Source organism: Musa acuminata, chromosome BXJ2-8 (assembly GCF_036884655.1).
Source record: "Musa acuminata AAA Group cultivar baxijiao chromosome BXJ2-8, Cavendish_Baxijiao_AAA, whole genome shotgun sequence".
In the NCBI taxonomy this organism is placed as follows: domain Eukaryota; kingdom Viridiplantae; phylum Streptophyta; class Magnoliopsida; order Zingiberales; family Musaceae; genus Musa; species Musa acuminata.
In genome coordinates, this window is record NC_088345.1 from 10,713,151 (window position 1) to 10,730,090 (window position 16,940).

The 16,940-nt window shown below is 39.7% G+C and overlaps 2 protein-coding genes across 6 annotated transcripts; one reads left to right on the forward strand and one right to left on the reverse strand.

Moving 5' to 3' along the window:
- Nucleotides 1-77: 77 nt before the first annotated feature.
- On the forward strand, nucleotides 78-2,267 carry LOC135583524 (uncharacterized). Of its 3 annotated transcripts, none has more exons than XM_065120881.1 (6): nucleotides 78-277; nucleotides 376-446; nucleotides 1,332-1,380; nucleotides 1,456-1,562; nucleotides 1,668-1,750; nucleotides 1,824-2,267. In XM_065120881.1, exons 1-6 carry the CDS (start codon nucleotides 229-231, stop codon nucleotides 2,149-2,151), a joined length of 687 nt encoding a protein of 228 aa, XP_064976953.1. In that variant the 5' UTR covers nucleotides 78-228; the 3' UTR covers nucleotides 2,152-2,267. The 3 variants fall into 3 exon arrangements, with proteins under 3 accessions (XP_064976953.1, XP_064976951.1, XP_064976952.1); XM_065120880.1 differs by having other exon boundaries at nucleotides 119-277; nucleotides 1,238-1,380; nucleotides 1,670-1,750; XM_065120879.1 differs by having other exon boundaries at nucleotides 113-277; nucleotides 1,238-1,562; nucleotides 1,670-1,750.
- Nucleotides 2,268-2,824: 557 nt separating this feature from the next.
- On the reverse strand, nucleotides 2,825-8,129 carry LOC135619161 (pyruvate kinase, cytosolic isozyme-like). Of its 3 annotated transcripts, none has more exons than XM_065120883.1 (4): nucleotides 7,975-8,129; nucleotides 7,541-7,841; nucleotides 4,468-4,929; nucleotides 2,825-3,759 (listed from the first exon to the last, which is right to left on the reverse strand). In XM_065120883.1, the coding sequence occupies exons 2-4, from the start codon at nucleotides 7,796-7,798 to the stop codon at nucleotides 2,947-2,949; spliced, it is 1,533 nt and encodes a 510-aa protein (XP_064976955.1). In that variant the 5' UTR covers nucleotides 7,799-7,841; nucleotides 7,975-8,129; the 3' UTR covers nucleotides 2,825-2,946. The 3 variants fall into 3 exon arrangements, with proteins under 3 accessions (XP_064976955.1, XP_064976957.1, XP_064976956.1); XM_065120885.1 differs by having other exon boundaries at nucleotides 7,541-7,834; nucleotides 7,975-8,111; XM_065120884.1 differs by having other exon boundaries at nucleotides 7,927-8,068.
- Nucleotides 8,130-16,940: the final 8,811 nt, after the last annotated feature.

Sequence of the window (16,940 nt, forward strand, 5' to 3'; positions counted from 1 at the left end):
GGCTGATGCTTAGTGAGAGAACAATGAAAGTATACTGATCAGGTTTGACCGAGTCGTTGACAAAACGGAAGGAGGAGATCAAGTTGGGCCGAGATGAGACCACGTTTAGCCCGCACCAGTTTCCGTTCGTCTTCTAGGGCTTTCTCCGTTCCCTCGATCGTTTTGTTGTTTCGCCGGAGGCGGAGGCTTTGGAAATCTAGGGTTTCTCTTCGCCGGTGATCGAAAGCCATGGCGGGAAAGGAAGTGCGGGAGTACACCAACCTCAGGGACCCCAAAGGTATTGCTGCAGGCGAACTCCTTGACCTTCTCGTTGCGGCTGTTGCTGCTGTTTTCGTCGTGAGACGCGATAACTGCAATCCTAGTAATGATTCGCAGATCGGAAATGGGGGAAAGGGAAAGACAAGATCGACGACGAGGACGTCACCTTCCAACGGATGGTGGCTAAGGTTAGCCGATCGGCCCTTCTATGGGTCATTGCTCCTGTGATTTGTTCCAAGTAGCTTTATTTCATAGAAAAAAAAAGAAGTCTTTTAATCTTTCTTTTTCTGAGTTTCGAGTAATATATGTTGGTCGTTAGAATTATGGAATGCAAGATTTCTTGGACTCTTAACTGGCTGGCGTTGGTTGCCATTGCAAAGTTCAACTGATTGAATCAGATAAACAGAGCATGGAGATTAGCCTGTGCCATACTGGTGCTGTAATTTTAGATGTGATCTCATGGGGAATAGAATATGATTTACATCCAAGGTTTTCTGATTCATCAATCTTAGTAATAAAGACAACTATAATTTGAATTGCATATGAGCTAGAAAAGTTCACTCATTTCTTGTTCGAATTCATGTGTACGACATAATATCACTCAATTACGCATATTAGATTAATGATGCAAAACTTTTTGGAGTGTTTCACCTTTTTAGTGTGAAACACTATAATTTTCTAGTTTAGCATTTATTCTCTTTTTTTTTTTCAACACATCGAATTACTTTATATGCTGAAAATTATTCCCTTGCAACCACAAAAAGAGCAGTGACTATTTGAGAAAAACTTGCACTGGCTGAACGTAATTCAGCTTCAATGATGCCCTGCAGATGCTGATCTACTGATGTTTAGAAGGAGTACATGTCTGTATGGCTGATTGAAAGTATTTTGCTTATAACTTGATAATATGGCATAGCTGACCATTTTCTTGTGAACTGATGTGACTTCATTGAGGTTAACTATTCATTCATTCATTCAGGCATGCGTGTTGGAAACATTTTCTATGTTAGTGTTCTGATAACGTGCCCCGGCAGGGATATTGGCTTCTCCTGTTGGGCGGTTGATGCTAGCAGATGCAGGAAGTTGCCGGTGAACGTGGAGGCTACCTTCATGGGCGAGGCGGTACTTGATTTTCTTTTTCGCAGCAATGTTATATACTTTCATGATATGGTTAACTTTGTGGTGGTTCGCTCTCAGCTTTGGACAGCGATGACTTGCTATATCTTAAAGAACAAATGGAAGCCGAGGAAGATGCCGAGCGTCTTCTACGGCGCACTGAAAAACGGGCATTTGCTGCATTTAAGATATCCTCATGGGAACGAGTTGCATGTGTTGACATATAGCTATTTCTGCATCATTTTTTGTCTTTTTTCTCATTTGTATATTTTAATTTCCATGACTCTGACTACAAAGCTGCAAGTTTGGCGGACTCCTCACCTGCACCTTTGCCCCTGCCACTTCGGGTTGAACCGAAGCCAAAGAGTGGCATAAGGTAATGTTGGATTTAGTTACAGGCTTATTATTACTATACAAGAAACATGATTTGTTATTTCTTTGATGGGCAGGCAGCAAGATCTCTTGAAAAACATCATTGGAATCAAACCTAAGCGGCAGAAGGTTTCGAGCCCTGGTTCTTTGCAACCTGAGCATTCCACCCAATCTTTCCCTGGAAGAGTTGCGTCACCTGCAGACAGTGAAGGAAAGCTTGGGAAGAATCTATCTCCCACGAGGCCATGCGAAACACAGAAAAGTTCATGCTTGGTGGCTGCCGTTGGGGTGCACAAGAAACAGGAAGAGCAGGAGGGTAAAGATCCTTCCATGAAATCAAAGGGTGCAGAGGATGCAGTTAAAAGTTTGCTAGGTTTAGCTTATGAAAGTTCCGATGACGAATGACAAGAGAAAAAATATGCATGCAATTTTGTTGCATCTCATAAAATTTTAGGCTGTTTGTTTTTCAGTTTTAAACCTTGTTGACCTATTTATGTAATGTGAGGAATGTTGGTGGTAAATAGGAGACTGCTTTTCTCAAAAATTATTCCTCTTTTCCCCAAACATCATATTTTATTTGATGAACAAAAAGTTATGGCTCTATACATGGCCAATTCTTTTCCCATATATTAGTAATTCTATCATTATTTATTTGCTCTTTGCTTCCTCTTCCAAGTTGTGACCAAAATCACATCATCATGGATGATTTTTGTTTGATAATGGGCATTTATTTTGCTATATATCAGTAATTTCTAACATTACTTGCTCTTTAAACCCCCAATGCCGGCCATGATTTCAATAGCATCTAATAATTATGCTTGAGCGAGTGAGTTAATTGGTACGGCCGTGCCCCATCACATCTCTAACGCATTAGAGAGCAATACCTCTAAAAAGTTGGATGAAACTTAACTTAAAAGATAAACCAAAAATAATATTTTTATATGTTTAAATTAAAACTAATAAATAATAAATGATGATTAGATTAATCAGTTCAGAGCCTCCTCCGTTTAAGAATACGGAACAACCCAACAGATTCGGAAGATTAACCTAAGCACAAAAATTCTAAATCAGAGCAAAATTATGGTCACGACTAGACAGTTTAATCATATACTGATCAAACACTTACTACACAGTCGGTAGATAATTATACCAAGAAGTAGATCCCACGAGATAAAGCAGTAAACTTACATGCTTATTAACTCACTTCACCATACAGATCTTTACGACAGATCCGATGCCAATGCGGTGCAGTACTACGACGGCATCTCCTGGCTTGCATAGCCCTTTTCGAACTGCCGACTTCATTGCGGCCTCCAGGATCACCTCCGTCGACTCAGCATCCGTTGCTTTGGCTGAGCCCTCAGCGAGCACAGGGATCAACCCTCGGTATACCAGATTGTGCCTTGCAGGTCTCTCATCACTGATTGTCCAATCAAATGAATCAGTTGTCAGCACCGGAACAACCACAGAGAGGATCGGGACTGCTGGCCGGTATTTGGCAACCAGCTTAGCAGTGGTTCCACCACGTGTCAAGACCACTATGAGCACTGCATTCGCCTTGTTTGCTATGCGAACAGCTGAGGATGCAAGGCTCTCCAATGGGCTCATTGGCAGAGGAGTGGTCCTTATCATCTCCTTGAAGATGGCACCATAATCAAGGGATGACTCTGCTTCGATACAAATTCGAGCCATAATCTTCACTGCAAGCTCAGGGTATGCTCCGGCAGCACTCTCGCCACTGAGCATGACACAGTCAGTTCCATCGAGAACAGCATTGGCCACATCGGTTGCCTCTGCACGTGTTGGGCGAGGAGACTTGATCATGGATTCGAGCATCTGGGTGGCTGTAACAACAGGTTTGCCCAAAAGGTTGCACTTGTAGATCATCATCTTTTGAGCAAGAAAAATCTTCTCAACTGGGATCTCCATTCCAAGATCACCTCGGGCAACCATGAAAGAATCAGTTTCCTTGAGGACTTCGTCAAAGTTTATCACACCCTCCTGGTTCTCGATCTTCATGACCAACATCAAAAGTTCAAACAAACAACATATGAAACGATAAACATATTCACAAATAAAAGTCAAAACAAGTCAATTGCATCACTAGCAAGGTGAAATATTTTTTTTTTCAGAAGATAGATATCATTATCTTGAAGATGGGGACTCATGCTATATAATAAAAGGGCAAACAACTGTCATGACCTGATATTTATAAAAGCCATCATATCATAGATTGTTGAATTTCATTGTTGTTCATCTATACAATGTAGAACTTTTAATCAGATGGACAACCGTTGTTTTAAAATTCTTCAATTATAATCATGGTGTTTGGCTAGTAAAAGTCATCACACCTCTTAAAAGAAATAAATAAAAAATAACAATCATCATATCTCATTATAACATGGTATAAACCTGTGATTACCTGAATAATGCAACTATTAGTAGCAAAGTCATAATAAGTGTTCTAGTGTTTTAATATAAGTTTTCTCTTTTTTTGGTTAAAAAAAAAAGTAGCAAAATCACATTGAAAGGAGGGCTCGCATGAATCTGTTATAACTAACCATTATAATGACTTGTTATGGTTTTAAACATGTCCATTATACTCGTTATAACAGATTATGACAGTTCCATCATAGCAAGCATGATTGACTATTAACTGTGAGTGTAAAAACACATGTAAAGCTATATAAATGTGTTATGCTAGCAAAAAGAATAACCAACCTTCGACATCAGCTGTATACGTTTTGCATGAGGGCCAAGAACCTTCCGTACATGAACAAGATCAGATCCTTTGCGGACGAAAGAGAGGGCAATCATATCAATTTCATTTGGCACACCCCACCCCAGAATGTCTTCCATATCCTTTTCTGTCAACGTGGGGAGATCCACAATGACACCCGGGAGATTGACATTCTTTCTCTCACCTAAAACTGCAGTATTTTCACAACGGCATCTCACTGTTCCACCCTCTGGGTCACATGACAGGACAGTCAAGGTTATGGTACCATCAGCACACAGTATGGTGTTTCCAGGTTTCAGATCGACAGGAAGTTTCTTGTAGCTCATAGTAATCATGTTCTCGTCACCCTTTAAGTTGTAATCAGTGTTAATGGTAATTTCTTGACCCTCTGTCAGTTTGATAGGCTTCCCATCCATCAGAAAACCAGTTCGAATCTCAGGCCCCTAGCAAATTACAAGGAACAGTGTGAGCAAAGAAGGCACGGGCAACAAAGACATATGTCAACAGGAGGCAAAGTTGGTGATCACATAAACATATGTCAACACTCAACAGTATACAAAGATATGGTGGATGTTCAAATATTTAGCAAAGCAACCTACTGTTTTATCTGCTCAGTAATTTTCTCAAGAGCATAAGTTCAACGGTCCTCAAAACAACCAATACTTGTCAAGACATATATTTAATATCGATAATCGAATTACTCTGACAAAAAAAAAAGCAAGAAATCAATCAGGAACCATTAATAACAACATCTTCAAGGTTTGGGATCACAATTTAAATAGTAGAACTGGCGCTAAATTGCAATTGGGAAAATATCATCTATTTCAAATTTCTAATGATTTCTTCTCAATTCTTTATAAGTTCCAGAAAATTATGGAAAGTGTAGAAAGATGAGGAGATGAAAAACAGTAATTGAAATTGGAAATGTATCGTCTCACGCATCTCTTCCGTTTCATCTATTTTGTCTGGATCCACAAACATGAAACAAGCATCAATTTCGAGTACCTACTCAACACGCACATATGGAACAGACAAGTATATCAAACAAGTATCTAATGTTAAGTTCCGATTGTTCTTCAAATTGAAAGCATGTAAGAAGATTTTTCTTATGCCTCATGGGTTTATGATCATATCCCTAGTTGATCTCTCTCTACATGCATTGATATACATACGTAAATACATGTGCATACAAGTATGCCATCTGCACGGGAATAGAGGTAGTGTGTGTCACTTTATATACATATATATGAGCATGCATACAGAGGCAAAGGGTAATTGATTAGTACAGAGATGTTGCCTCTACCAACATAAGCCAACATAGGGCAGTACCAAAAATATAACAAAACCAGAAAAAAAGTTAATTATGTCACAAACATCATTTTAGCATATGATATATAATGTACGAGAATAAATGACAGCATGTGAGAGGGGCAAACATACCCCCGTAAAATGAAATAAAGGAATATAGTATTTCCACCCTGTAACCATCGACATCAACCTAGTAGAATCTTGCTGGAAAATGATCTCCATTTTATGATTGGAGGAACAAGAATTTAGTTTTACTTGCAATTAGAGACCATATTACACCATAACATGTGCTTCCATACCTCGATGTACAATCAAATCATGATTGGTAGAACTTAAATGGACTGGAATGCCTAGGTTTTACCATGGTAGAGGGAACTGATTGAAGGTTTACCATGAACAGACTGACTGTTCTAAGCCAACAGGTCAAGTAAACTGCCAAATTGACTATAATTTGTGCAGAGACATTAATAATAAAACAAAATTAAATCTAATGTTGCCATTCAAAATACAAAAAATGCAACTTCTGATCTTATGATCTTGTCTAGCCTAGGCTTGATGAGATTACCAGGATGTTTGAGGTAAGCATGATATTATTAGTCATAAAACCTTAACCAAATAACCATATCAGGATCTTCCAAATACTGATAGTGATCATAACTGAATAATGGAAGGTAAGCAACCTCAAGTCCAAGGCAATCTCAAACAGCATGACAAAAGAACAAGAGCAAGATAATCAAGAAAAAAAGATAACATGTTGCTTCACAGAGCAAGGTTTTAACAGGAAGCTTAAAATTAATTTTTCTTAGAAAAGATACAATGTTATACTGGACTTCTGTCTGATTGACAATGGAATTATGATTGACAACAACAACAAGATGCCACTTAATAAGTGATAAAACCTTCTGTTTGAACTGTGCAAATGAGAAGAAAGAAAGAAAGAGAAACATAGTATAACAAGAACTTGATGTCTGGTATACAAAAGAAGCAACAGTTCTCAGATTTTGGCAATGCATACTAAGGTTCACATGGAAAGTACAGTAGACGATCAAAGTTGAATGCCTCAGGGTGGCCACTGAAGGTACACAGGAAGTGATGGGATGACTTGTGGTATCCTATACTGACAGCATAATGATGCATTACGTACGGGGCTCAACATAAATCAACGTAGGTGCTAATTGGTGTATGGCCAATAAAACAGGCAGCAACACTATACATAGATGCTAAAGTTGTTCCAGGGGTCCTGTTCAATATAAATCATGAAAAGCAAAAGGCTCAAGGTTCATAACTTGCTTTCTTCTTTGTATTTATAGAGTTGGCTTGACATGGTGCAAGTCAATTAATGAAAAGGGCATAGCACAAGTATTGATCAAACACCAACCGAAATAAAGAAGGGCACATGTAAGATTCAAAATCTCATGACCAGCTTTAATACCATGAAAAAGATCTCGATAGTTTACCAACAACCCCAAAATTTGAAGTTGTAGGAAAGTACCTGATATATTTATAAGCTTTAATACCCTCAAAAGAAAAAGAAAAAGAAAAAGCCCCACAGGTATATCATAAAGAACTAGCAACCATTCGGAGCAGACAGAGGCTAAAAATAGGGATTTTTTTAAAAGATACAAAATTTACAGTATCCCTCCACACCAAACTCACAAGCAAGGCATAGCCACGACACTAATCACACAAGACGAGCCAATCGAAAGCAATAAAGAAGGGTAGGAGGGGAAAGCAATAAAGAAGCACCTTGGTGTCGAGCATGACGGCACAGAGGATCTGGGTGTTGTGCATGGCGACGCCGAGATTGTCGAGGGTCTCCTGGTGGTACTCGTGGGTGCCATGGGAGAAATTGAAGCGGGCGACGTTCATCCCCGCCCGAAGCAGCTTCTCCAGCATCGGCACCGACCGCGACGCGGGTCCCAGCGTGCACACGATCTTCGTCTTGGGCACCCGCCCGTCGTTGGGCAGCTCCCTCAGCAACCCCTCGATGTCGATGTTCGCCATCCCTTCTCTCCTCCCCTCCGGCAGCGAAAACCCTAGCTGCCTCCTACAAATAAACCATAACACCATAAAAAGAAGCAACGATAAACGCGAAAGCAAAAGAGATCATAGGAGAGGAGAGATCTGGATACTTCAACGGAGAAGAACAAGAGCAAGCTATCCGGTTGATCGATCGATACCTAAAAATAGCTTCTCTTTCTCGTCCGCCTCCGAAGTGTCGAACACTTTCCCTTCGGTGCTCGAGCGAGGAGGTGGTGGCTGCCACCGACAAGAGCCGATAAGATGGGGTTTAGGGAGCGGAGATCGGAGTGTGGCGGTAAAGCGTTACCAATATGTTTTAATATTTACGCTCAAGTCCCTTAATTCCTGTTATTTATCTAAAAGTTCTTTAAATTTTCTATACTTTCTGCACAGCAACCCCCCCCCCCCCCCAAATAATTTTTAGAATATTACCATCGTATCAATAATATATATATATATATATATATATATATAATTGATTAGAGTTTTTTTTAATTTTTTTATTCATGCAGAGGAATTATTATTTTCTAAAAATTAGATTATCCTGACCTTCAATCGTCGATTGTCGTGTTCTCTCTTTTTTTATCACCCTCGGCCTCTCAGAGCCCCACCACACCCTCCTATTTGGCCCCACCCTAACCACACCCTCCTCCTCTTTGGCCCCCGTCTAAATAAACCTCATCTACCTCCACCGTCCACCCTCCACCTCACCTTTTTGCTCTCTCCACTTGACTCGACCCCTTTTTCTCGTCCTCTCCTTTACATCCTTGTCACCTAACTCGAGATTTCTTTAAACGATGATGTTCCTTTTCTCATCCCTACTTCGTATGTTGTCCTCTTTTACCTCAATACCATGCAACGCACAATAGAAAGAAGGTATGGAGCCTTCATAGAAAGATAAGAGAGAGAGTTTTTTCCTTTGGTCAAATCCCATGTAAGGGCACGGAAGGTCATGTGAATGCGAAGAGTGTGAGGTAGACATAGTGGGGGTGGAGGTGGTCACGATGGAACTAAGACAACGATCGCCAATGTCCATCTAGAGGAGGATGTGGCAACAACTAATGTCATGACGAGGCAAAGGTAATCACAGGCATTGGTGAGGGGTAGAGGTAATGAAACCATGAGGCAAAGGCGACGGCTAGTGAGGAAGATGACAAGAAAAATCTCATTATTTAAAAAAAAATGATTCTATCAAAATAAAGCAAAAAGGTATAATCTATTCGAAATATTATAATGAGGGGTGAGTGTCTGGTAAGCTCCGGATTTGCGTAGTAAAGCGATCCACGAAACGTGAGAGGGGCTCGTCCTCTTTTTGTTTGAGTCTGAGGAGTAGTGTCACGGAGGGCCTCGGCCGGGCATGGGCTGCGAAGTGGAGCTCGAAGTCCTTGGTGAGTTGGCCGAAGGAACTGATCGTTCCGGTCTTCAGGCCGTCGTACCATGTGCGGGCTGGACCCCTCAGGGTCGTGGGAAACACCCTGCACATCAAAGCGTCGGACGTTCCATGCAGTGCTAGTTGGGCACGGAAAGCGGCGACATGGTCCGTTGGGTCAGTGGCGCCGTCGTATGCGTCCAGAGAAGGGAGCTGGAAGTTCGGTGGAACGGCGAGATCTCGTATCTCTGGTGCGAACGGAGATCCTCGGTGTGTGTCCACCCTGAGCTCTCCCTCTGAGTTGCGAAACTCCTCTGGTTCGTCGAGCCGCTAACTAAGAAGGCATAGTTGGGCTCGCAGGAAGTCCGTTGATTCCGGAGATAATACCTCGGGTCCCGGGCGACCGCTCGGGTTTGTCCTTACTGCATCCCCGAGTGGGGTCGGTCTGACCCGAGGAGAAGTGGAAGGCTCCAGAAGCGTCATGTGGGCCCAAGCGGGCGGCTCTTGTTGCCGTAACGGCTAAGTCATAAGTGGGGGTGTCGGTTGGGAGACGAGCGGGATGATGGTTTGCACCATATCCGTCAGAGCTCGGACTTGACGAGCGAGGTCGTGAAAAGCCTCGGATGACACCGGCGAGGGGATGCTCGGAGCGCCCTCGGGCGGAAACAGATCCGGATTGTCGACTGAACGCCAGCCGCGTTTAGAGGTCGCGGGGAGGTCATCAGCCCACGGCCCGTCACGCAAGGGACGCACGGCCTGCGCCCCTACTAAGAACGATCCCTCGACAGGGAGTTCGTCGGGATCAGCCTGAGGATCCCTCGACATTCGGCCCTCCTTCTAGCGCCAAAATGATGCGGAGGGCATCTGTTCAAGCCGTGGCCTCGGGGCCGACGCGGCTCGGTTCTGGGGTCCGGATGTCAGGGATCTCGGGCAGACGTCCCTCGGGGTCTCCCTGCGGTCGGGATCGGTTGTTCGGGTCGGGAGGAAGCTCCGCCGCAGCGCCGGGAAAAGGCGACACCGTCTCGCACCTGCACACAGGTCGGGCCGGGAGCTCAGCCCGACCCCTCCGACGATCTAGTTAGCGATGTGGAGGGGGTTTTGGGAGGAAGAAGTGTTCTCAAGTGTGTTCAAAGTGCCTCCTCGGGCAGTGCATCCACCTGGCGTGGCTGACGTGGTGCGTTGCCATTTTTGCCCATATCAATTGTGATCTTAGTTTCTTTATTTTGGAGGAGATTCTTCATATGAATATAAAGCTTACCACATGACATTATGCATTAATGGTGTTGACGAGTATAAATTTTTATTGATTTTCTTGGGTCATCAAAAAGACCTGAGAGAAAAAATGAGTCACTAAATATTTATTGATAGTGATTACAAATTTATATACACAAAGAGGGATTATAAAATGTGACAATAATATAATTTATTAATTAATAAAAATATAAAATATTACTTAAATTATTTGGTAATTTAGAAAATCATGTTGAGATCATGATTTATTATTGATAGAATCATGATAATATATTTTTATAAATTCTATGATTTAGGATCATGAAATATTATATTAAAATATTAAGGGGATCATGGTAAATCACAACTTGATTTAGATTCATTCGTTCATGTTCTCAGTTTCCTTGTTGCATTGGGACAGAAGAGATTTGATATGGCTATAAAGCTCACACCAAGACATCATACATTAATTGTGCTGATGAGTATTAATTTTATTGATTTTTTTGAGAAACCAAAAAAGTCGCAAGAAAGCAAGAAGAAATGATTCGCTAATTTTTTTATTAATAGTGAGTATGAATTTATATATACAAAGAGAGATTATAAAATGTGGTAATTATATATTTTTTTAAATAATAATAAAAATATAAAATATTTATTAAATTATTTCATATTTTAGGAAATCATATTAAGATCATAATCTTTATTATTGATAAAATCATGATAATATTTTATAATTTAAAATTAGAATAATATATTCTCAAAATATTGATGAAATCATGATAATCTTATCTCAATAATATCTATATTATTTTATAATTTATAAAATCATGTTCTTTATTATTGATAGAATCATGATAATATATTATTATAAATTCTATAATTTATGATCATGATAATATAATATTAAAATATAAAAGTGATTATGATAAATCATGGTTTATCATGATTTAGAATCCGTTGATCGTTCTATTGGTTTTTTGTTACATTGAGTTATTCTAAAGAGATTTTTGGTATAGATGTCATGAATTAATGGTATTGATGAGTATAAATTTTTATTAATTTTCTTAGATCACAAAAGAAAACCAAGAGTGATAAAAACTGACTAACTAAATTTTTTATGTATAATGATTATGAATTTATATGCTCAAATAAAAATTATAAAATAAAATAATTATATTTTTTTATTAATAATAAAATATAAAAAAAATATTTATGAAATTATTTCATAATTTCGAAAATCATATTGAGATCATAATCTTAATTATTGATAGAGTTATGATAATATTTTATAATTTAAAATTATAATAATATATTCTCAAAATATCGATGAGATCGTGATAATGTTATCTCAATGATATCTATATTATTTCATAATTTAGAAAATCATATTCTTTATTATTAATAGAATCTTGATAATATATTATTATAAATTTTATAATTTAGAATCATGATAATATATTATTATAAATTTTATAATTTAGAATCATAATAATATAATAGAAAAATATTAATATTATCATAATTTATCATAATTTAGAATCGATCGATTATGATCTATGTTCTTTGTTACACTAAGTTATTCTAGAGAGATTTTCGGTATGTTAATAAATCTCACCCTATGACTCATTAAATTTTTATTGATAATAATTATAAATTATATGTATAAATAAAAATTATAAAATATAATAATTATATTTTTTAAAAATTAATAATAATTATAAATTATTTTTAAAATTATTTCATAATTTATGAAATCATATTGAGATCATAATCTTTATTATTAATAGAGCCATGATAATAATTTATAATTTAAAATTATAACAATATATTCTCAAAATATCGATTAGATCTTGATAATCTTATCTCAAAAATATATATATTATTTCATAATTTAGAATCATGATAATATATTATTATAAATTCTATAATTATTGATAGAATCATGATAATATATTATTATAAATTCTATAATATAGGATCATGATAATATAATATTAAAAATTAAGGAGATCATGATAAATCATATCATGTTTATCATGATTTAGAATAAATTGATTGTGATCTCGGTTCTTTGTTACACTGCTAGAGAGATTTTTAGTATGGCTATAAATTTTTAGAAATAATGATTATAAATTTATATGTACAAATAAAAATTATAAAAATATTTATCAAATTATTTCATAATTTCGGAAATTATATTGAGATCTAATCTTTATTATTGATAAAATCAAGATAATATTTTATAATTTAAATTATAATAATATATTCTCAAAATATCAATGAGATCGTGATAATCTTATCTCAATGTTATCTATATTATTTTTATAATTTAGAAAAACATGTTCTTTATTATTGATAGAATCATGATAATATATTATTATAAATTTTATAATTTAATATTATTATAATATAATATTAAAATATTAAGGTGATCGTGATAAATCATATCATAGTTTTTCATGATTTAGAATCTCTTAATCATGATCTTGATTCTTTGTTACACTAACTCATTCTAAAGAAATTTTTTGTATGGATGTAAAGCTCACGTCATAATTTAAAGGTATCGATGAGTATGACTCACTAAATTTTTTATGGATAATGATTATAAATTTATATGCACAAATAAAAAGTATAAAAATATAATAATTATATATTTTATTTAAAAAAATATAAAAATATTTATTAAATTATTTCATAATTTCGAAAAAAATTTTGTGATCTAATCTTTATTATTGATAAAATCAAGATAATATTTTATAATTTAAAATAATAATAATATATTCTCCAAATATCACTGAGATCATGATAATCTTATATAATGATATCTATATTATTTCATAATTTAGAAAAACATGTTCTTTATTATTGATAAAAATATGTTGTTTCTTTATGTTGCAGTATGGTCTCGAGGGCAGATAAATGAAGTTTCCATTGAGCATGCAAGGCCCGGCGACCGGAATGGTAAGTGCCTGCATAATTAGCCGATCCCATCTTTTTCTATGCAAGACGTCTGACATGTCGGCTTACATCTATAGATCCAGACATGCTCGAAGTTGGAAATGGTGGTATGAGTAACGATGAGTACATCGTGCACTTCAACCTCTAGGCCGCTTCCGAGGTAGCATAACTCTCTCTCTCTCTCTCTCTCTCTCATCATCTTTTTGCGTAGTGAAGATTCTATTTACAAATTGCTCCACTCCAATCCAATCCATCCTTGCAAGCTCCTCTTATTATCGGTTGTGATGTAAGGAGCATGACCAAGGAAACCTTGGCTATCCTTGGCAATGAGGAAGTGATTACTGTAAACCAAGGTAGGCATATGCGTGCGACGAGTTCGATGGGACTCTCATGAGCATGACTTTCACATATGGTTTGTTTTCTGATGAACAAATCCTCTCGGTGTTCAAGCGAAGAAGGTGTGAATGGACGAAGATCATGAGGTTGGTAATTGGCACTACAAGTTGTTCTCACATTTTGTCATACGATGAAGCACGCAAGCTCTGAGATCATGGAAGGTTTGGATGCAGGTTTGGGCAGGACCTCTCTCTGGATACAGAACTAGTCGTTCTGTTGAATCGCTCCCCTGAATTTAGAACCATCATAGCCCAATGGGACGACATCGGTCTTCCACCAAACACGGTTGTGGAAGCCAGAGATTTTTGGAAGGTACTCCAAATGCTTCGCCATCTTCTTCTACACCTTGCAGTCACCGACTGACAACTGTAGTTAACATAGTTGTGTTAGGATCAGGAGCACTAAGGGGGGGAGGGGGGTGAATTAGTGCATCGGAAAACTTTCGATGATTTAAAACAACGTTTGTACGATAAAAACGATTTCGGTAAAAAAGCCGATTCTAAAATTTCTTTAACTTAGATTAGGCGAAGTGCAGTAAAAGTAAAGCTATGGATGCAGTTTGCAGTTAAGATAGAGAACAGAAAGTAAATGCAAACTGAGATTTAGAGTGGTTCGATCAATCTTGACCTACATCCACTTTTGGCTTCCTCCTTCGATGAGGTCACTGACGTCCACTATAGGCCTTCCTTCAATAGGCGAAATGTCATTATCGTCGCGTACCCGCAACAACTCCGTTCAACGAACCGTTCGTCGCTCTCATCTACATGTACAGCTACTTGGCAGCCTGTTTTGCCTTAGTTTTGAGTCATTTTGCTTGTAAAAATGTAAGTTTGAACAAGTTGTAGCATTACAAAGCGATCGCTCACCGAACCAAGCAAAACCGCCCCAAAACAGCCCAAAACAGCTCCGTTTTCGTGTGTCGTAGGCTGATTTCTGGAATCCACCTCCACTCACCAAAATGTCAGCCATCTCAGCCCCTTGGAACCCCCCGGGTGGCACAGGGCTGGATGGGGCTTCGGTATAGTACCGGGCATTGAACACTCCTTCGCAAGTTCGCACGTTGCCTTGACGGGAACTTGTAGTCATGCCCGGGACTCGGTGAGCAGCTGTTTGTGGGCTTGCAGTTGTTCGTTCAACCTTCTAAAGCCCTTGTTTTCCCCCTCTCCCTCTTTTCTCTTGTGCATGCAAGGTGCTCGCTGAATTTCTTGTAAAGCTTCCCCTTTTCGCGAGACGTCGGGACTTGTCCATCGCTCGTTCTTCGAACTAACCAACTTTCTCTTTTTACAGGTCCTTCGGGACCTGCGAGAGGTTACAAGTGGGCTGATCTTTGTGGACGCAAATCGCAAGGGCGAAGCGCGACTTAGGCAACGCAAGCTAAGTTCGCGTCTTTGCCGCAAGAGTGCTCTACGACTTAGGCAACGCAAGCTAAGTTCGCGTCTCGACCGCAAGGGTGCCTCACGCCTTAGGCAATTCCAGCTAAGGCCATGACATTATGGTATCAGAGTGGGCAAGCACTTTGAGCGAGCAGCGAAGGAACTTCGCAACTTCGCCATGGCAAAGCATCATGGTGAATCAAGCAAGACGGGGTAAGCCGGACCCTTGCCCCAAGCAACCGCAGGTGGGTTGCATGTGCACACTTGCTCTCATGCTGTTGGAGCCGCTTAAGAGGAGCGCGGCAGCGAACATGATGAGCGAGAAGTTGGCTACTCTCTGCGAGCAAAGGAAGCGCAATCTAGAGCGCTAACGGGGAAAAAGAGTCATAAGGAGAGACTCACAATGGCGGAAACCCACCTGGATGTTCTTGAAGCGAGCATGGAAGAACTCTACCATGGCCAACAAAGGCTTGTCGGGGTAGAGAGTTCACAAGAGGAAGCAGAGTCTAGGATCAACAAGGTCGAGGCCCTAGTCGACCGACTTTCAGATGACACCAAAGACTCCGTGCAACACCTGCAGGAAGTTGTGGCGAAACTCACTTCAAGGGTGACTATGCTCACTAGAGCACTAAATGCGGGAGGAAGCAACACCCGCGTTGCACCACCACAAAATTTGAGGGCACCCGAGCCTCATGGATATGGAGGGGCTAGAGATGCCAAAGAGCTTGAGAACTTTCTGTTCGATATGGAACAATACTTTCGAGCTACGAGGCCCGATTCTGAAGATACCAAAGTTTCTATAGCAACAATGTATCTGAACGGAGACGCGAAACTTTGGTGGCGAACCTATTGGGAGGAGATCCAACAAGGTCGGTGTCGGGTTGACACATGGGAGGACTTGAAGCAGGAGTTGAGAGCTCAGTTCCTACCGGAGAACACAGAGTTCGTTGCAAGAAGGAAGTTGAGACAACTCCGCCATAGTACCACCATCTGAGACTATGTGAAACAATTTTCTGCACTAATGCTGGACATACAAGACATGTCCGAGAAGGATAAGTTTTTCAGCTTCCTCGATGGTTTGAAGCCATGGGCTCAACAGGAACTAAATCGAAGGAATGCTACCGATGTGGTCGGGGCAATTACTGCTGCAGAAAGGCTCACTGACTTTGTTTCCTCCGAAGACCCTAGGAGAAGGAAACAATCTTTAAGCAATCGCCCTCCAAAACATTCTCGAGGGAAGGAGCTCGGGGGCGAACAAAAGAAGAAGAGTTCCCACAAAGGGCCAAACCTGAAAGGCAAGACCACAAAACCTGGAGGATTCTTCTTGTGTGGAGGACCGCATATGGTGAGGGAGTGCCCACAAAAAAATAGGCACTCATTACTTTAACGGCTTCCATCCACCCCCCCACCCCCCCCCCCCCACCATCGGACAAGGGCAAAGTTGTTGCTCTTAGTTCGAGCAGTTCTGAATCCAACAGCGATGACGAGGAGTCGCAAGGACCCCAGATGGGAGCAATACATTTGTTGAACGGCATGCAGGGTCAAGTGGGGGAGAACATGAAGACAAAGCTACAAAAAGCAAGAAGTAGTGAGCTGATGTATGTGGACATCAAACTAAACGACCAAACAACCCGAGCAATGGTGGACACGGGCGCTACCCACAACTTCATAGTCAATCGAGAAGCAAAGCGACTTGGGTTGATCTTGGAGAAGAGCCCAAGTCGGATGAAGGTGGTAACTCGGAGGCCAGGCAAATCTTCAAGTTGGCAAAGGGAGTTCCCATCAAAATCAGGACATG